The sequence below is a fragment of the Cervus canadensis genome, chromosome 24 (genome assembly GCF_019320065.1).
Source record: "Cervus canadensis isolate Bull #8, Minnesota chromosome 24, ASM1932006v1, whole genome shotgun sequence".
Classification (NCBI taxonomy): Eukaryota; Metazoa; Chordata; class Mammalia; order Artiodactyla; family Cervidae; genus Cervus; species Cervus canadensis.
In genome coordinates, this window is record NC_057409.1 from 19,990,385 (window position 1) to 20,012,107 (window position 21,723).

The 21,723-nt window shown below is 41.4% G+C and overlaps 2 protein-coding genes across 7 annotated transcripts in view; one reads left to right on the forward strand and one right to left on the reverse strand.

Annotated features, from left to right (window-relative positions):
* The window catches only part of COL4A4 (collagen type IV alpha 4 chain), a 151,628-nt gene that overhangs the window by 111,821 nt on the left and 18,084 nt on the right, over positions 1 to 21,723 (forward strand). For all 4 annotated transcript variants that reach the window (XM_043445277.1, XM_043445279.1, XM_043445276.1 and 1 more), the window contains exons 36-43: positions 1,940 to 2,047; positions 2,623 to 2,730; positions 12,056 to 12,127; positions 13,296 to 13,433; positions 13,527 to 13,640; positions 15,350 to 15,505; positions 19,873 to 19,980; positions 21,061 to 21,069. In XM_043445277.1, coding sequence (XP_043301212.1) covers positions 1,940 to 2,047; positions 2,623 to 2,730; positions 12,056 to 12,127; positions 13,296 to 13,433; positions 13,527 to 13,640; positions 15,350 to 15,505; positions 19,873 to 19,980; positions 21,061 to 21,069 — 813 coding nt within the window. The remainder of the gene's footprint in view (positions 1 to 1,939; positions 2,048 to 2,622; positions 2,731 to 12,055; positions 12,128 to 13,295; positions 13,434 to 13,526; positions 13,641 to 15,349; positions 15,506 to 19,872; positions 19,981 to 21,060; positions 21,070 to 21,723) is intronic.
* Positions 1 to 21,723, reverse strand: part of RHBDD1 (rhomboid domain containing 1) — a 188,432-nt gene that overhangs the window by 3,259 nt on the left and 163,450 nt on the right. The window lies entirely within an intron of this gene.

Sequence of the window (21,723 nt, forward strand, 5' to 3'; positions counted from 1 at the left end):
ATTGTATTGGGTTCAGGTCTACTTCCCCTTCCTTTATTTCAAGGAGCAAATACAGTAGAGATTAACCCAGAAGTTCTATTTTTAATACAACTGTGATTGGAGAAGCAAGCCTTTAATAGTTCAGTTTTTTCATTTGCAAAAGGGCTTCCCTGGTGGCTCAGTGGTAAAGAATCTGCTCGCCAGTGCAGGAAACCTGGGTTCAATCCCTGGGTAGGGAATATTCCCCTGGAGAAGGAAATGGTAACCCACTCCAGTATTCTTGCCTGGGAAATCCCATGGACAGAGGAACCTGGCAGGCTACAGTTTATGGGGTTGCAAAAGAGTTGGACATGACTTAGCGACTAAACAACTTTCATTTGCAAATAGGAAAATGCTGTCCTCAGATGGTAAAGAATCTCCCCACAATACAGAAGACCTGGGTTTGATACCTGGGTCAGGAAGATCCCCTGGAGAAGGAAATAGCAACCCACTCCAGTATTCTTGCCTGGAGAATTCCATGAGAGAAGCCTGGCAGGCTACAGTTCCAGAGTTGGACACGACTGAGCAACTAACACAACTAACACCTTTACTGCAGGGATATTTTCAGGATAAATAAAACAACACACAGTGAAGCTCATGATCTGAAATTTGATCAGGAACAAGTATAGACTAACACAGGCTTGTTTCTTGTGTTTTAGAATAGTGACTCTGACCTCCGTGGGTTTGTAAATACAGTACCATGTAATTTATTTGCAGATTCAACTGATGAATTTTGGCACAGACTATTGGTTTATCCTATAAATATAAATTGTATTAAAGTCATAGATAATGAATAAACACATGGCAAAGTCAACATCTCTAGTAATCAAATATGACTTAAAGTCTGAAGTATCATTTCATTCTTACTAGATTAGCAAGAAAACAAATCCAAAAACTAAAAAGTCTTCAGTGAGCACATGTTATGCTCTCGGAGTTGTGGGGCTGTGGGTGGGTTATGTGTGGTGATGTGAGTTGATGAAGACTTTATCCAAAACCACTAGGCAACCTCTTTCAAGAACCAAATGCTGAATGGTCTGTTCTTGAACACTAAAAGCAACTGAGCCTTCCTCTTCAGCATGTCACTGTCCTGAGAAGGGGACCATGGTCAATTTTATTTTAACCTAGTAGATGTACCCACCAGATGTAATATGTGGTTCTGGAAGGGGACCCAGTGAGGACAAACCAGCTGTGAAGGACATTAAGAGGACAATTGAGACAACTCAAGCATGGAATGAGTATTGAACATGATTAATTTTCTTGGCTGTGATGATGTTATTTTGGCCACATAGGAAAATGTTCTTATGTTTTCAGACATACCTCCTGAGATATTTAGGGATGAAATTCCATGATGTCTGTGATTTACTTTAAAATACTTCAGCCCTTAAAAATGCATTAAAAACAACCAAAATATCAGACTCTGTTACCTAAAAATTCTACTCCTAGGAATTTTTCCTAAGGAAACAATTTAATAGGAGAAAAAAAAAGATTGAAAATATATAAGGATCATTATGCATAACAGTAAGAGTTAGAAATAATTCAGATGGCCAAGAGTAGAGAAAATTAGTTAATCAATTTAATTAGAGTTAACTCAATAAGCTATCAGCCAGTTGTTTCAAAACAATAATTAGGAAAATGATATGAAGCTTGGAAGATTACTTATGATACAACACTAATTAAAAATCAGAATATAAAATTGGAGGCCTTATTTGCACGATGTTATATATATGAAATACTATGTTAAGTTGGTGGGATTATAGGTATTTTGTTTTCAATTTTTCCTATATGTTATCTTTTCAATAGAAAAATTGTATGTATATAAAAATAAGAGTAGAAAAGCAAGAGCTGAAGTTGGAGGTTTTATAGATTCACCACTTTGGAGAGCAACTGCAACTACTCAGATGTTCGATCCTTCTTTGTTTAGGACGTTTGGGAGCATCTGGAGAGCAGGGCTTGCCCGGTGCTCAAGGTCCTGGAGGACCACCGGGAAGGCCAGGACCTCCTGGCTTCTCTGGACCAACAGGATGTCCAGGTAACTTGAAAGGCACCCGGAGACTTCCTGGGCACTCATCTAGCTCTTGTCTCTTAGACTGGTCCAGAGCTGGCTCTGCCATTTCCCAGACCTGTGACTCTGGACAAGTCACTTAAATGTACCTATCCCTGACCCCTAAGTTGGAGATAGACTGATCTCACTGGGTTGGTCTAGGAACAAATGAAGACAGACCTGTCTTCATCCAAGGAGGATGCCAGGCACAAAGTGATGGGCTGACAGAGAAAAGCTCCTCTCCAGCCTTCCCTAAGGCCTCTTCCATTCAGGATGCTGATTTCCTCTTCTTTAGCCTTCAGACAAACCTCACCCATTCAACACAACATTTCAATGGCTCCTCCTCCTGCCAATTCAGAATCAAGTGAAAATTTCAAATCAAAATTGGCAACTTTAATCTGAAGTGTATTTTCTCCTCTTGAGATTAAAACTAGGAGGTTAAGGAAGAAAAAGTAATAAAACAATATCCCAGGTACCCATATATTAAGAATATAGATGGTCTCCCCAGTTAATGAAACTTGTGTATCGCCTGGATGCCTGCAAAACCACCCTGTCATCCTCAGGTAATCCAGGGGGACCTGGGCTGCAGGGACCTCCAGGAGAAGTGGGGGATCCTGGACCAAGAGGCATCCTGGGGGACCCAGGGGCACCAGGTCTTCCAGGAATAAAAGGTAAGTCAAAAGGAACCCTGACCCCTCAGAAAATTCTAGCCAGTGATGCTCCCACAAGTTCACAGTGCCTCTCTCACACCCCAGGGACATGTTCTGGGGTCCCCCTTTTTTCCAGGATGCCCGTGGACACCTCCTTTTCTTTCTTACTCAGGCAGTACTGGCCTGGTCTCCTGACTGGCTCTACCAAAATGATGCTCATTTTTTAGGACATTTCTCCCATTGTTTTCCATAATTTTCTGAGCCTTTGCATTTATCCTCTCCCCTGAGAGTCAAGTTCTTGTGTCCTAGATTTCTCTGTTAGACACTAGACACATAATGCTGAAGAAAACAGACATAGTTCCTGCCTTCGTGGAGTTCACAGTTGAGAAGGGGAGACAGATATTAAATGTGTATTTGCCAATTGTGCAAAGTAGAAGGAAGAGAAAAGAATAAGATGTTATGGCGAAGGAGGAACCTGTGTACATTATCTTTGTTTGATGAAGAAATGCTTTTCTCCCGGTTAAGTTTTTATCCCTTTAAAAGTGTAGTAGATTGGTTATAATATAGATCTTGTGGAATAGAGTAGAATAGAATATATATGTATATGTGTGTGTGTGTGTGTGTGTGTATATATATATATAAACAAATCTCATACCCCTCCATTCATCCATGGTACTAATTCCTTTTCAGTCCATTTCTTTCATTGTAGAAAAAATATTTTTTTCCGTGGTACTTTTTGTATACCTCTAGCATAATGCTTATGTTGTACCACATTTGTTTTTGTTTAGAGATCTTTCTCACCAAGCAGAATATAATGTTTATTTTTTTTAGTTTAAAAAAGTTTTTAAATGTTTTGCCCATACCACGAGGCATGTGGAGTCCTAGTTCCCCAACCAGGGATCGACCTCCTGCCCCTTGCATTGGAAGCATGGAGTCCTAACCACTGTACTGCCAGGGAAATCCCAGAATATAAGTTTTTTCAAAAACCAAGAATCATTTTTAAGAATTGAACTATAGTTCATTTACAGTGTTGTCTTAGTTTCAGGTATACAGCAAGGTGATTCAATCATATTTACATGTATATCTATTTTTTCAGATTCTTTTCCCATATAGGTTATTACAAAATATTGATATTAGCTTCCTGTGCTATACATAGGTCCTTGTTGATTATATTATATATAATATTGTGTATGTTAATCCCAAACTTCTAATTTATTCCTCCCCCCATTTCTCCTTTGGTAACAGTTAGGTTTGTTTTCTATATTCTATTTCTGTTTTTTTAAAATATAATTTATTTATTTTTAATGGAGGACAATTGCTTTCCAGTGTTGTGTTGGTTTCTTCCACACATCAACATGAATCAGCCATAGGTGTACATATGTCCCCTCCTCTATTTCTGTTTTGTATATAAGTTCATTTGTATCATTTTTTTTTGATCACTACATATAAGCATTATCATATAATATTTGTCTTTCACTGTCTGGCTTACTTCACTTAATATGATATGCTCTAGGTCGACCCGTGTTTCTGCCAATGGCATTATTTCATTCTTTTTTAATGGCTGAGTAATATTTTACTGTGTATATGTATAGCACATCTTCTTTATCCATTTATCTGTTGATGGACATTTGGCTGCTTCCATGTCTTGGCTATTGTAATTAGTGCTTCAGTGAACACTGGGATGCATGTATCTTTTCAAATTATGGTTTTCTCCAGATATATGCTCAGGAGTGAGATTACAGGATCATATGGTAGCTTGATTTTTAATTTTAAGAACTATTTTTTATATCCTTGGTACAAGTAGATTCCTAGTAAGTCTGTTGGTTGGTTTATTGTGTTTATTTATAAAAATAAATAAAATGTAAATATATTTATAAATTAAAATTACAATTTATAAATTTATTTTTGTGAATAAATACAATTAATTGTTTAATTGATGGAGAAGTGGAAGAATGAACAATTGAATGAGTAGCTATAAAGCTGAGATTCTGTCTTTACCTCAGTCAACAGTTGAAGGGTCAAGCCTTACTTGGTAGATTTCTGTAGCCAAGACCCCTCTATCTCCTTCCTCCCCTTTCCTCCCACTTCTGTTTTTTCGCTCATGTGTGTGTGGGTGCTAAGTCGCTTCAGTCGTGTCTGATTCTTTGCGACTTCATGGACTGTAGCCTACCAGGTTCCTCTCTGTCCATGGGACTCTCCAGGCAAGAACACTGGAGTGGGTTTCCCTACCCTCCTCCAGGGGATCTTCCTGACCCAGGGATGGAACATGGGTCTCCTGCTTTGGCAGGCAGGTTCTTTACTACTAGCAACACCCAAGAGGTCCTTAGTTGTCTCATAAGTACAGTCAATTTTGGTAAAATAAAGACTACTTCCTCTTAGAAGAATTGGAAATCCCTTCTTTTGGGCTCACTCAGTCTATTGTTTTGAAAGTCCAAGTAACATTTTTCTACACTCTCACCTCTTCATTTGTCAGATAGATAGAGGGAAGTTGTTTATTTTGAAGAGCTGGTATACACTTATATACTTCTATGCAGCCAAATAACTAGACCAGGGCCAGCTCCCATCACCAGTACAGAGATAAGATATCTTTGCACTGTTCTTCTTCCTCTTCACTGGCCTTTTTAGTAATGTGAAGTGCAGTGATTGGTGGTAAATTTAGGATTCCAAGCAAAATAATTTTGTTATTTTACGAGTTTCTCTGGTTACTGTGGCTGTTTCCTGTCTCTGGCAAACCCTACAACTCTGTTGGGGTATTCTCTGATGCTTTTTTGAGTGTTTAAGAGACTAAGTTGGTAAAGAACGAGAAGAAAATGTTTTCCATTGCTTTACTTCCACGGAATCTCCACTTCTTCCTACCCTCCTAGTATAGTAAAATGGCAAGGATTTTCAAGTGTCCTGAAAAGTGAAAATGTTAGTCGCTAGGTAGTGTCTGACTCTTTGCAACTCCATGGACTGTAGCTCACCAGGCTCCTCTGTCCACAGATTTCTCCAGGCCAGAATACCGGAGTGGGTAGCCTTTCCCTTCTCCGGGGGATCTTCCCGACCCAGGGATCAAACCCAGGTAGACTGCATTGCAGGCAGATTCTTAACCATCTCAGCCACCAGGGAAGCCCGAGTGCCATTTTATACGCTCAGCTTGACTCAAATGACAAGGCTCGTTTTGTGATTGTTGATTCTTCCTTTCCTTGAATTTGTTTGCACTTACCACATAGCTTCAGTATGAGAGGTTATTAAAAAACTAATAGCTAGTGAGTTTGATCGAATAACAAAATTATCTCCAATGACATCATAATTCCGTGCTATGAAACAAGTTTGCTAAGAGGAGGAGTGAGGTAATGAGGAAATTGAGCCAAACGTATATACCACTGTAGAGATGGATGCTGCAGTGATGTTTCTTGGCCATGCGGGGACACTGTTTCCCTGCAAACAGCCCAGTGAACAACCAGTCTTTTTTTTTTTTTTTTAAATCCACAAAACAGTGAAATACATTCTTAGGAATGAAAACGTCTACAATATAAATCCATTGCTGTCATTTATCATGCTGATAGAAAAATGAACCACACTCTGGCAGAAATGCTTTGAACTGAGAAACTAAATATTTGAAGTATGTTCTAAATAAGTCAAGGGGACTGATTATCTTGTTTGAACAAACCAGCTGCTGAACTCCAAGTTGTTTGCTCTACTAGAACAGGCCATATGGATTCTGAGTCCTGCTTATGTTCCATCAGTTTAAACTTTCACTTCAACATAGGTAAAAATAGCTTGGTGCTGAGACTTCCAGTACCTATATATGCTCAATTCCTAGTTAGGCATTCATCATTGCTGTTGTTTAGTTCTTAAGTTGTGTCCAATTCTTTGCCATCCCATGGACTGTAGCCCACCAGGCTCCTCTGTCCATAGGATTTCCCAGGCAAGAATATTGGAATGCGTTGCCATTTCCTTCTCCAGGGGATCTTCCTGACCTAGGGATCCAACCTGTATCTGCGGCATTGCAGGCAGATTCTTTACCACTGAGCTACCTGGGAAGCCCCATAGAAGACTGTAATACTAGAAGCCTAAAATAATAAGCTTTGGCATGAGAGCATGTAACGAATGTGGGCTTGGTTATTTCGGTCGATGGCAAGTAAACTGTTTCATGAGAACAAAGCACCTAGAGAAGTCTTTTATCAGCACAGACAGGCCCGGCACCTCACAGTTGTGAAAATCAGAAACATCCTCCCTTTTTACAACTAGAGCCCCCTCCTTGACCCTGCCCCACAGCATGTACCACCCTTGAGGTAATTGCCTGATGGTTCTGTCAAGTCAGGGATGGTTGCTCTCTCAGCCCCGTGTCTCCCCAGTGCCTGTCACCAAGTATATTTGGGGGCTGAAGCTTCAAGTGTAGGGGACCCTATCTTAGGCTCTTGTGCATTCCCTTAGTAGGCACTCATGTATTTTCTGAATTAAAGGAGAATTCCATCTTATTTCAGAATCTGTTTTGCTGTTTTCCACTTTGCTCAACTATTACCTAGAGGCTCAAAGAAAGGTCTCTTTCCCAGCAGCTTTCAAGTTATGGTGACCAGCTGTCCCGCTTTGCCTTGGCCAGAAGAAATGTTCAGAACACAGAACTCACAGTGCTAGAAATAGGCTAGGCGCCAGCAGACATGGACAAGTTGGTCACCCTATTAAAGGTATAAACTGTGAAAGGTTCCTGGGGATAGGGAAGCAGTTTCAGTTTGACAACAAAAGAAAACCTCAGAGTGGGCATCTGGTCACGAGTCTGCTGGCTCACAGAGATGGAAGCTTTAATTGTGCTTACAGTTGGGAGATGAGATCAGATTCTCCAACTAGAGAACGCCCTCGCCTGTGTGTGCAGCGATATGCAGCCTTAAATGGTGGTTGCTAAGCCGGAGGATGACCAGAGAGGTAAATAAAAAAAAAAGCCTCATTACTGAGGACTGTGTTTTGTGAGCCTAATTACCTCTCATCTGCCCTGTATGTATTTTATGCATGAACAACTTTCTGATTTAGAGATGGGATGGATAAAAAGCTTTCAGTAAAAAAAAGGAAAAATTGCCCTTAAAACCCTACCCAGATGTAGCTGCATTCAATTTAGAAAGATAACATTGGGTCAGATAAGGGTCGGCCAGTTCAACAATGGCGAGAGGCTGAAATTGTGACAGAGCAGGATTTGGACGTGTTGATGTGACAATGGAGAGTTGGCAGGAGCTGAGACATTCCACCCCCAGCCAAGTCCCCAAGCCATCAATCTCAGTGGCTTAAGCCGGAGATCAAAACACATTGAAATAGCAGAGTAGTCTCAAAAAATGTATTATCGTTTCAGATAGATGGCAATAAATATCCAGATTTGGCAGATGAAGAAAGTCTGTGTGTTCTTTTGGTGCAAACTTGAAACATTTGCTCATAAGTAGGAAAGAGAATTGGAAAACAAGCTCAGCTAGACCTGATAAAAGTGGTTAGGAAATAAGAGCTTTAGGAAAAATGGGGGTGCATTTCCCCCTTTTTTGGTTTTGAGAGAATATGGCTCATTTGCACCAATTTAATGTTTAGATTTTAAAATAGTAATAACTCTGCTTCCAGTATTGATAAAAAATAAAGTGGAACCAATGAACTGTTCTATCTTCCAATAAGAACTCTACAGAGGACTTACCTTAATGAAGAAATAATAATGAGTGCTTGAATTATTTATATACAAATGGATAACACTAACTTCCCCCAATCTGACTCATCCTATAAATCTATCAATGAAACATGTGACATGTAAACAGAGATTGGAGTTCACTCATTTTTATAGCTTTCTCTCGCCCCGTTCAATCCCTCACCCTCCTTGATTACAATCCTAAAAGATGATGCTGTCAAAGTGCTGCACTCAATATGTCAGCAAATTTAGAAAACTCAGCAGTGTCTACAACACTGGAAAAGGTCAGTTTTCATTACAATTCCAAAGAAATTTGGAATGCCAAATTGTGTGTAGTGCCAAACAATGTTCCCACTACTGTACAATTGCACTCATTTTGCATGCTAGCAAGGTAATGCTCAAAATCCTTCAAGTTAGGCTTCAGTCATTTGTGATCCGAGAAATTTCAGATGTACAGGCTCGACTTAGAAAAGGCAGAGGAACCAGAGATCAAAGGGACAACATTTGCTAAATCATAGAGAAAACAAGGAAGTTCCAAGAAAACATCTGCTTCTGTTTCATTGACTACACTAAAGCCTTTGACTGTGTGGATCACAACAAATTATGGAAAATTCTTAAAGACTTGGGAATACCAGACCACCTCACCTGTCTCCTGAGAAAACTGTATGTGGGTCAAGACATGGAACAATGGACTGGTTCCAAATTGGGAAAGGAGTATGTCAAGGCTGTATATTGATTATTTAACTTCTATGCAGAGTACATCATGTGAAATGCTGGGCTGGAATCAAGATCGCTGGGAGAAATATCAACAACCTCAGATACGCAGATGACACTACTTTAATGACAGAAAGCAAAGAGGAACTAAAGAGCCTATTGATGAAGGTGAAAGAGGAAAGTGAAAAAGCTGGCTTAAAACTCAGCATTCAAAAAACTAAGATCATGGCATCCAGTCCCATCACTTCATGGCGAATAAACAGGGAAAAAGTGGAAACAGTGATAGATTTTATCTTTTTGGGCTCCAAAATCATTGTGGATGGTGACTGCAGCTATGAAATTAAAAGACGCTTGCTCCTTGGAAGAAAAACTCTGACAAACCTAGACAGCATATTAGAAAGCAGAGACATCACTTTGCTAACAAAGGTTCGTATAGTCAAAGCTATGGTTTTTTCAGTAGTCATGTATGGCCATGAGAGTTGGACTATGAAAAAGGCTGAGCGCCAAAGAACTGATCCTTTTGAATTGTGGTGCTGGAGAAGACTCTTGAGAGTCCCTTGGACTGCAAGGAGGTCAAACGAGTCAATCCTAAAGGAAATCAACCCTGAATATTCATTAGAAGGACTGATGCTGAGGATGAAGTTCCTATACTTTGGCCATCTGATGTGAAGAGTTGACTGACTGGAAAAGACCCCGATGTTGGGAAAGATTGAGGGCAGGAGGAGAATGGGGGCAGCAGAGGATGAGATGGTTGGATTGTATCATCAACCTGATGGACATCAGTTAGAGCAAACTCTGGGAGATAGTAAAGGACAGGGAAGCCTGGCATGCTGCAGTCCATGGGGTTGCAAAGAGTTGGACATGACTTAGCAATAAATAACAACTCCCCCTGTTCAGTCCCTCACCCTCCTTGTTCTAGACTTGGTCATTCCTCATTCATTCACTCACTCACTCAACAAACATTTATTGAGCAGGCTTGGCCAGGGGCTGAGAAGATTCTTCTCCCATATCCATCCACATGTCCATCGGACGTGTGTGGAGCACTTGGCAGAAGACTCAGCAGCCAGGGATGTTCTGTACAGATTAGTAACCTGTCTGTTCCCTCCCTCTCTCCCTGCTTCCCTTTACTTCCTCCCTACAAATCTATATATTTATATGTCATGTAGCACATATTACATTGGATTGGCCAAGCAGTTTGTTCGGGGTTTTCCATAACATCTTACACAGAAAAATCGGGATGAACTTCTTGGCCAACCCAATATAATACATATTGGGTTGACAGAAGAGTTCATTTCGATCTTCCCATAGTATCTCTCAGTAACGGTTTATGATTTATTTTGGTCTTCCTAAGTGGTGCTAGTGGTAAAGAATCTGCCTGCCAGTGCAGGAGACACAAGAGACCCAGGTTCAGTCCCTGGGTTGAGAAGATCCCCTGGAGTAGAAATGGCAACCCGCTGCAGTATTCTTGCCTGGAAAATTCCATGGTCAGAGGAGCCTGTCAGGCTCCAGTTCATGGGGCTGCAAAGAGTCAGACACGACTGAGCGACCGAGTGCACACGTCAGATGAGTAGATGGCTCCTTAGTGACATCTGACAGAAGGTTCTAGAAGGAGATGCAGGCATGAGTGAGATCTATCCAGTTATAAAGAATGGAGTTCTCAGTGATCATCATGAAATAAATTTGGTTTCTGTAAAGAGGCATCAGAGAGGTTCTCTTTGACAGAATTGGTGGCAGAGAAATAGCTGCAGCCACATTGAGCTGCAGGCCTGTTCTCTCTGAAGGGCACAGTGCTCAAAAACATCAGCAGGACACGCATTCCTCAGTGTGCTACAGACCCACCTGTCCTTACTGTCTTACTACATTTATCCAGGTAGATTGTGAAGAAATTAAAATCTGCAGATCGTGGTGGAGAGGGAAGATTCTGGGCATGGGAGGAGGGAAACAGGGGTTTACTCCCACCCAATCTCTTCCTTATCTAGAATGACTTTATTGTTGTAAAGTTGGAGGTCATTTCCTATGCCAAGATTCAGTAATTCTAGACTGTGTCTGTCTAGAAAGAGAGAAAGAGATTCATGATATGGTCAGAAACCAACAGCACTGTGTTAAAACCAAAGAAAGGGAAACTTCCTTCCCTGGCAGTCCAGTGGTTAAGACTTCACCATCCAGTGCAGCGGGTGCAGGTTCAGTCCCCAGTCGGAGAGCTAAGATCCCACATCCCTCGCAGCCAAAAACTAAAACACAAGAAATATTGCAACAAATTCAATAAAGACTTTAAAATGGTCCACATTTTTAAAAAAAACCACATTATAAAAAAATAAAGTTATATTCTAGGATATATGCCGAGTTAGGGATGGAGTGGGAGGTTGGGGTTAGCAGATGCAAGATGTTATATACCGACTGGATAAACAGTGAGGTCCTACTGTATAGCACAGGGAACTATACTAAATATTCTATGATAAAGAATAATGGGAAAAAAATATTTCCCTGGTGACTCTAATGGTAAAGAATCTGCCTGCAGTGCAAGAGACCTAGGTTTGATCCCTGGGTCAGGAAGATCCCCTGGAGAAGGGAAAGGCTACCCACTCCAGTATTCTGGCCTGCAGAATTCCATGGGCAGAGGAGCCTGGCAGGCTATATATAGTCCATGGGGTTGCAAAGAGTTGGACACGCCTGAGCCACTGACACTTTCACTTTCACTGTGATAAACCATAATGGGAAAGAATATTTAAATATATAATATTTAAAGGTATATGTTAAGCAGTCTATGTTAACAGAAAACATCCATCACATGAACGTGTCTAGTGATGATCCCTGGCGAGGATTCTGCCTTCCTATGATGTTTAGATGGTGAGGTCTCATGGTTCCCACCTAGAGAATTCGTGGGTCCCTGTCAGTTAACCTTCCCCTTCCCCTAGACTGTGCGTGCGAGGCACAGTTAGAGAATGTGAATACAGGGTCTTCCCCTGTGGGTCACAGACGTGTGATGTATTTCAGGTCCCTCGGGGTCACCCGGCCTGAACGGCTTGCATGGTTTGAAGGGTCCGAAAGGCAGCAAAGGCGCTTCAGGTAAGAGAGAACCTTTGTAAGAGGCTGAACTGCGTTCATTAACGAACCATGAGAGTCCACTGGTGTTTCCTCCCTTCACAAGATACGGATGCGAAACTGAGACACTGGTTTAGCTTAGATTCACCGTGTTGGAACTGTTTCTAGTTTTGATGATGACTTATCAAACGGGCACTTGAGAAAACTCAATTTAAGCAGGAATGGAGGGTTAACATTGCCTATTGTTGATACTGCTTGTGACTATCTATTAAAAATATTCTGCATAATCACTTAGGTGGAGCTAGATTTCAAAATGTTATGAATAACAAATAAATAGTCAGGATACTAGAGTATTGTTTTACATGTTGTTATGCCAAGTACAACCACGTGGGTCTAATTAGTACTTCAGCATCCTTCAGTGGCCTGCTGTGAAAACAAATTACCTGAACAAATTGCTGTTATTTTTGATGCCACAAATAGGCTAATCATCAACATCTTAGCTTGTTCTGTTATTTGAATAGAATTCATGTTGGTTGCATTGTTTCTCAGAAAAAGAGCTTGCAATCAGATGAGGTAGCTAGAAGCAGACTTGCTCATTTGTGAGACGGTGAGAAAAGGACTGAATTGTGCAGCCAGGTTTGAATCTGTAGTTGGGGAGGGAGAAAACGTTTATACGGTTTGGAAGATCAAGACATCATTCAGGTCACTTAGGATTGTTATTGGCTCTTCCAAATCGTCTGGTAAAATGTGTACTCTCTCCAAGAAACCAGTGGAGTTCTGCCTTTTCAAGATGGAACCGCACAATGGTTCTGTTTATTTGCCAGTTTCCATCTTAAACGTCAAGCCAGTTTATTCACAGTCATTTACTCTTCCATCTCATTTGTTTCACTCTTAATGATTGTAGAGGCTGAAGGGTTGGAATTGTCACTAAGTGGTTGTGTTTTTAAATCTGGGAAACAATCATAAAAATAAGTTAGCGCTACGCTGGACAGGTGTGATGGGTCGTAAGAGAGGGGACAGTGACCCCCGGAAGACTGTGCAGCCATTCGGATCACTCTTGTGGACAGTGTTGGTCTCGGCAGAATGCTCTCCTTTCCTGTCCTATGCCCATTGGGAAGCAGTTCCTTTCCAGCCCCCACGCCAGGGACACACCAGGAGAAGATGCATCACTAATGTTGTTTTCCTCATTAAGGGTCGCATGAAATGGGCCCCCAGGGTCCAGTGGGAATGCCTGGCCCTAAAGGGGAGACAGGAGACCCCGGGAACCCAGGAATTTCTCCTCTGGGACTTTTTGGAGAAAGAGGTCCACCAGGTCCCCCAGGACCCCCAGGTAAGAAAGCAGCATGCTTTGCCCTTCGCTTGATAACTGAAACCAAACCTCCCAAATGTCATGAGACTAACAGCTGAACACATTCCTCCTCAGGGAGAGCTGGACTGCCTGGTCCCCCAGGTGCCCCAGGAAAAGCTCTTAAGGGTGACATTCCAGACCCAGGTCTGCCTGGAGATCAGGGACCTCCTGGCCCCGATGGTCTAAGAGGTATGGGACAGTCACGGCAAAGGGTGATGGCGCTGCTTTCCTTAGACGCTTGCCTGCTCTGTAGGGATGGAGGAGCAGAGAGAATGGTCAAGTAGAAGCACGTCAGCAGCCCCATCAGTTTGGCAGATGGAAAATGGGGAGCGTGGGCAGTGGGGAGCTCTGAGGACTGTACCCAGGACCAGTGCTTATACCCCTCACTCTTCTATTTCAACTCCATCAGACCACCTCTGATGCAGAGCAAGTCTTGCCTATCGCTGGCTTGATGCTGAGCTTGAGGGTGCAGAAGGGACCATCAGGAGGTGGTCTCATCCTCCTTGTTGGTCTCAGTATTAGCACATAAAGCACTGCTCTCAGCCCAGAGATGACAGGACCCCTACCTCTCTCTCTCTCTCTCTCTCTCTCTCACACACACACACACACACACAGAGTCTCTTCATGCACTGCTCACAGTACATTTTGTTCCTGTTATCACTTCACTGGGATGAACTCTAGCTAGTCAATATTTAACAAAGTAAGGCTGAACCAGAGCTGACTGGGGAGTTGGAATAAGAGTGTGGCTCCGTGCAGCCTTCTGCCAAATGCAGGCAATCATATTCCTACTAGCTCATAGAACTCTTCCAGAGGGACAGAAACCTTTAAATCTTTAGGTTTTAGTGAGGGTGGGATAAAAAATATATAATTCTGCTTTACACTATGAAAAACTGAAATGCCCAAAAATATGCTAAGAAGGTTAGAAGTTAAGTAGGAATAGAACTTGAGCTCAAATACCATGTGTAGACAATGGTTTTCAAATAGGATTTTAAATTTAATTGAGTGGATATTCATTTGTCATCAGCCAGACTTTCTCTCTCTCTCTTTTTTTTTTTTTGGTTTATTTAGTCTTGGCTGCCCTGGGTCTTTGCTGCTGCATGAGCTTTCTCTAGTAATGTCAAGCAGGGGCTACTCTTGTTGCAGAGCACGGTTCTAGGGTGCTTGGGCTTCAGTAGTTGTGACACATGGGCTTAGTTGTGGTGTACAGACATTGGGGATCTTCCCTCACCAGGATCAAACTCATGTCCCCTGCACTGACAGGTAGATTCTTAACCATTGGACCACCAAGGAGCCTAGTCAGACTTTCTTAAAAATCTTTTATCTCTCTGTCCACCCACCCATCCATCTGTCCATTCATCAATTTACCCATTCACCCAACTATTCATCTACCATCCACCCATTCACCCATCTACCCATCCATCCATCCATCCATCCATCCATCCATTTACCCATCCATCTATTCATCTATCTATCCATCCATCCATGTATCCATCTATCCATCCACCCATTCGTCCATCTACCCATCCATCTATCCATCCATTCACCCATCCATCTATTCATCTATCTATACATCCATCCATCTATCACATGAAAGCAATGGGATGGCAATGCAAAGAAAAGTCACAAACTGATGCTTCCAAAAGGAATGGCTCTGAAGGGAAGGAAGATTTTGCATAGCTCATTTTGTCTTAATAGTTACTAACAGACTATTTACATTTCTCAACTTGGGCTTCATGAGACATACTGCTTCACCTCTGATACTATTGACCTTCTTATTCTAATTCCTTGCATCCCTTGCTTGTAAACGATTAAATTCCTTTCCTTAAGAAGCTCTTAGGCAGCCAGCATGCACATTTGTCTTTGACTAAAAGAATCTTTTTGCTTACTCGTGTGGTCAGGAATACCTGGGCCTCCAGGGCCACCTGGGAGTGTCGACCTTCTGAAAGGCGAACCAGGAGACTGTGGTCTGCCGGGGCCTCCAGGTCTCCCGGGCCCACCAGGCCCTCCCGGACACAAAGGCTTCCCAGGATGTGATGGAAAACATGGCCAGAAAGGTATGAATGCAAATAATTCTTTTAAGTGTACTAGATGACTTCCCCTGTCTGGCTCGCAGGTCTGGGGTGTGCACCACTGTGAGGTCATTCTCATTTTCTATGGCAATAATGACTACATTTCCAGAATGTCCTGACTTGCCCAGAATCCTAAAATCTGGGTGACAGTTGGACAAGTAAGAAGAAGAGACACAAGTTCATCTTCAGTCCCTAATAACATGCTTGATAATCTTCTAGACAAGAACTACAAAATAGAAATTTAATGCAAGCTACATATGTAATGAAAAGATGTAATAGCCACATTTTAGAAAGGGAAAAGAAACAAATAGATTTTCCTACTTTAACATAATATATTAAAATATTATTACATTTTAACATAAAATCAATATAAATTATCAAAGGGATAATTAGGGCTGGTTGTACAAACCTAGTTTCTTTCCCAAATAAGATGCTCCTCTTTGATGCTGAAATCTGGTGTGTGTTTTAAACTTACAGCAGAACACAGTTTGGCCTTGTCAGTTCCAACTGTTTAATAGCCACGTTAGTGGCTTCCGTATTGGACAGTTCAGTTTTAGACTGCTGACTTTGCCTTTTTATATTCACAAAAGTGTCTTCACTACTGAATTCTCCCACTATTTAAGACTAAAATATTTATTTTAATTAAGCTTTACCTAACTGCTAATATTTGGGGAATGCAAAGTCAAGTGGGCCTTAGAACAAAGCTAGTGGAGGTGATGGAATTCCAGTTGAGCTATTTCAAATCCTAAAAGATGATGCTGTGCAAGTGTTGTGCTCAAGATGCCAGCAAATTTGGAAAACTCAGCAGTGGCCACAGGACTGGGAAAGGTCAGTTTTCATTTCAATCCCAAAGAAAGGTAATGCCAAAGAATGTTCAAACTACCACACAATTGCACGCATCGCACACACTAGCAAAATAATGCTCAAAATTCTCCAAGCCAGGCTTCAACAATACATGAACCATGAACTTCCAGATGTTCAAGCTGGATTTAGAAAAGGCAGAGGAACCAGAGATCAAATTGGCAACATCCACTGGATCATCAAGAAAGCAAGAGAGTTCCAGAAAAACATCTACTGTTTTATCAACTACACCAAAGCCTTTGATGTGTGGATAACAACAAACTGGAAAATTCTTAAATTCTTACCTGCCTCCTGAGAAACCTGTATGTAGATCAAGAAGCAACAGTTAGAACTAGACATGGAACAACAGACTGGTTCCAAATAGGGAAAGGAGTATGTCAAGGCTGTGTCTTGTCACCCTGCTTATTTAATTTATATGCAGAGTACATCATGCAAAATGCTGAGCTGGATGAAACACAAGCTGGAATCAAGATTGCCGGGAGAAATATCAATAACCTCAGGTATGCAGATGACACTACCCTTATGGCAGAAAGTGAAGAAGAACTAAAAAGCCTCTTGTTGAAAGTGAAAGAGGAGACTGAAAAAACTGGCTTAAAACTCAACATTCAGAAAATGAAGATTATGGCATCTGGTCCCATCAATTCATGGCAAATAGATGGGGAAACAATGGAAACAGTGAGAGACTTTATTTTGGGGGGCTCCAAAATCACTGCAGATGGTGACTTCAGCCATGAAATTAAAAGATGCTTGCTCCTTGAAAGAAAAGCTATGACCAACCTAGACAGCATATTAAAAAGCAGAGACATTACTTTGCCAACAAAGGTCCATCTAGTCAAAGCTATGGTTTTTCCAGTGGTCATAAATGGATGTGAGAGTTGGACTGTAAAGAAAGCTGAGTGCCAAAGAATTGATGCTTTTGAACTGTGGTGTTGGAGAAGACTCTTGAGAGTCTCTTGGACTGCAAGGAGATCAAACCATTCAATCCTGAAGGAAATCAGTCCTGAATATTTGTTGGAGGGACTGATGTTGAAACTGAAATTCCAATACTTTGGCCACCTGATGCGGAGAGCTGACTCATTTGAAAAGACCCTGATGCTGGGAGGGATTGGGGGCAGGAGGAGAAGGGGACGACAGAGGATGAGATGGTTGGATGGCATCACCGACACAATGGACATGGGTCTGGTGGACTCTGGGAGTTGTAATGGACAGGGAGGCCTGGAGTGCTGCAGTTCATGGGGTCGCAGAGTCAGACATGACTGAGTGACTGAACTGAACTGAACTGATGCTGGGCAAGATTGAAGGCAGGAGGAGAAGGGGACGACAAAGGATGTGATGGTTGGATGGCATCACCAATTTGAGGACATGAGTTTGAGCAAACTTTGGGAGTTGGTGATGGACAGGGAGGCCTGGTGTTCTACAATCCATGGGGTTGCAAAGAGTTGGACACGACTGAGCAACTGAACTGAATATTTGGGAACCTTAGTTTTTGGCTGTAACAATTTTAGAGAATTATAAGGTTCATAGGACATTTTGTTGAGAAGAGACCAATAAAGATTATCCATTTTAGCTCCCTTATGTCATAAATAAGGAAACTTGATACCTGAGATACAAATGTTGAACTTTGCAGGATACCAGTAACTAGCACTCTGTCTGATTTCTGAAACAAATGTGAAATAAGTTAAACAATTAGAGCAGAGGGAAGGTCAGAATCACTATGAGGCTGCTGACTAGAACACAAATGGCATCCCTGAAATTGTGCAGTGCACAACCTGTACAACGGTACTCAGCCATCCTATTCACCTTTATTAGTGGTAAAATCAATTTTAGAAATTGCGGCTTATATCTGCTGGTATTTTGGCTTCTAATTAAACTCCTGGATTGGACAGATACACCTAGCATTCAAATCACCAAGAGAGAGGAAGAGGGCTGGCTATACAGCCTTGTTCCTCTCCCTAATAAGTCACTCCTCCCCAGTGGCTTCCCTAGAGAATTAGCTTTCACCTGGAAATATACTTCAGGATTAGGGAAATAGCAAGACATATAAATAATAGCAACCTACAAAAGGGTATACCAAGAGTTGGAAATATTGGTAGAACCTCTAATTATGCTTCTTAATTCCCATTCCAGTGAGCCTAGGGCCAAAGAGTGCTTAACTGTTAAAAGGATGAGGGAATTTCTTCAGCTTACTTTTTTTAGACTTACCCAGTGGGAAATATTTGATCTGTTCCATAAATTATTACTAGGAATCCACAGAAATATAGTAGTGAACAAATTCAAAAGGAGTACCCACTAATGAAGTTAAATATATGGTTTCATAAAGGAAGAAAGATACTCACATTAAAGTATCCATCTATATTAACTGAGTTGGACCATAAAGAAGGCTGAAGTGTTAGTCACTCAGTCGTGTCTGACTCTTTGCAACCCCATGGACTATATCCCTCCAGACTCCTTTATCCATGGAATTTTCCAGGCATTTAAGAAATACAGGAGTGGGTTGCCATTTCCTACTCCAAAAGAAGGCTGAGCGCTGAAGAATTGATGCTTTTGAATTTTGGTGCTAGAGAAGACTCTTGAGAGTACCCTGAAGAGCAGGGAGATCAAACCAGTCAATCCTAAAGGAAATCAGCCCTGACTATTTATTGGAAGGGCTGATGCTGAAGCTGAAGCTCTAATACTGTGGCCACTTGATGCAAAGAACTGACTCATTGGAAAAGACCCTGATGCTGGGAAGGATTGAAGGCAGGAGGAGAAGGGGACAACAGAGGATGAGATGGTTGGATGGCATCACTGACTCAATGGACATGAGTTTGAGCAAGCTCCAAGAGATAGTGAAGGACAGGGAAGCCTGGCATGCTGCAGTCCATGGGGTCACAGAGTCTGACACGACCAAGCAACTGAACAAGAACTATACTAAATGAGAGACATGCTTTGGGTGGTGAGGCACACTTCTCTGAGTGCTTATTGCAAAGAAACTGGACTTGGGTTGGGATTCCAGGGAGAGCCTCCTGGGTGTGATCTGCACCCTACAGAATGTGGAGGACTTCCTGGATGAGGAGGGGAGAAGGAACAGTGTGTATGAGGCACTTGAGTGGCTGCTCTGGCTGAAATTGAGAGAGTGGGGAAGAGAAGGGTGGACTCTCAGGATCAGGGTGGGTGTTCCCAGATAGTGGAGCATCTTTCCTAATTTTCCCTTTCCGTGGCAGTCCTTTGACTGTCTCCAGAGGAAGTTCACGGTTACTGGGTTTTCATCCTCACTTAGTTTTGTCCTGGTCATGGATTGATTTTCCTTTGTCCTGTTGATGGATTATTGTGTTTCCTTTAGACAGAGGCAACTCTTCTCAGCCTTCCAGAAGAAAGAGGGAGCTATTCTCCAATCCGAGGCTGACTTTGCCCTGCATTTTGCTGGAGCAAACCTCTGAATTCAGTCCATCAAGTTGTTGTTGTCTTTATAATGCTTCATTCTAGTGCCCTCCTTTTCATGTTTCTTTTAGGACCAATGGGATTCCCGGGGCCACAGGGGCCACCTGGAAGTCCTGGGCTACCTGGAGACAAAGGTTTACCTGGAGCTCCAGGCAGACGAGGGCCTTTGGGTCCTCCGGGTAAGTGTCTAATACCTAATCATCTCCAGCTAGCAGCCCACATGGCGTGTTTTTTAAAAAATATTTACTATGAGGGTCATCTTTCAGAAAGTAATTATTCTGAAATTATCAGCAAATTCTAGGAAGTTAAGCCCTTTTTTATAAAGATTATGTTTATCTCAAGCTGCATGACAGAGTCTCAGGTTTGGAAATCTTACCTATAATTAGAACAAGTGAGTTTGAAAGTTAGGAGTTGGTTTTACATATACTATTTCTAAGGTAAATAAACTCTTGTTCCTTCACACAAGATCCGAAGACAGACTTGATCGTTGTATGTAAACATTGTATATTCTTGTCTTCAAATTTCCTACCATTAATTTTTCTAGATGTTTTATTTTAATGTTTCTTGTCAAGTATATTAGTTTCTATGAAGATGAAAGGCTCTTTGGTTTTTCAGCTCTATAGACAACAGGTTTTCATCAAAAAGTCAAAAGAAGCCAAGGAAGAGTTGGAAGGGCACACATGTGTACCTGAGATTGGCAAAAGTCATACCTTTCAGGATCCTAAGTCAATATGACAGCAGTGTGGTATCAGTTCTGAATATTTTGCAATCTCTTAAATTAGCACTCTAGTCCAAAGAGTATGAAAACTGTACTGCTTTTGATGGACCACAGAACAACATGATGAAGAACTACTATGATTCATCTTCTATTTCTTTTATGTGAACAATCTACAAAACTCGGCAAATTAATATGGAATTTCCAGAAGCCTTTAAAAGGACAGAATTTTTCCATACATTAAATTAGGGCATATTTGCTGTAAGAAACCGACTTGAATTTTATATTGTGCAAGTTGGTTTCATTTCAGGTCTTTCTAGATATGAAAACTTCATTCATCATAGCCATTCTTGTCAGTAACAAGAATGTGGACTTTTTATGTAAATAAGATGCCGTCATTCTGCTTGTTGTCTATGCTGTCCTCAAATTATTATTTGCGTTTTCAATCTATTTCACTTTTGTCCTAACTTACACATTTATAATCTCTTTCCGCCTTATGAAAATCGTTATGTGGCCTCGCATTTTTGGCTTTGGATCTCTCCAGGTTCCAGAGGTAAGCCTTGCTATAAGCTGAATAATTTCCTTTAAATCTTGTTTCCAGTCATTTTCATACTTGCTTTTTTCACTGTATTTGTGAGGGCAACTTTGTTCAATTTTTTAGATGGGGTGCTGTAATTATATTAGGTTTGAATGCTTCCGCTTCCTCATTACAGGTATAGTAACCCTATATTAGGGTGTCCCAGTGCTGGACCTCCTTAGAGGTTGTCAAGGCAGTGTAGAGACTCAGCTTATATAATTGAGTTCAGGCACAGGGAATGAGCTTTCTATGTGAGATGCTACAGTACATACCAGTGTACGTTTCCTTTCTAAATTCTGCAATATGAATACAGAGAACATCCCTAAAATAAACAATATCACGAAAAGATGGGTCCTGACCACCAGTCAGGGGCTGTGACAAGCCTTTCCCGCCACACCCAAGGTCCATTTTCCATGAGCAAGTTCCTTTGTGTATTAAAGTGAAAATGCCATTCTTTTCAACTAAGTGTGCACTTAATCCTCTACAATGCAAAAGCAACATATGATTTTGTGTCTGGCATTTTCAAAGAGAATAAAAAGAGTTTCTCAAAAGAAGGAAAGGAAAACCCTGAATGTGGGCATTTGTTCTTTCCAAGAGACTGTTATTAACCCCAAGCAATGTTGCCCTGAA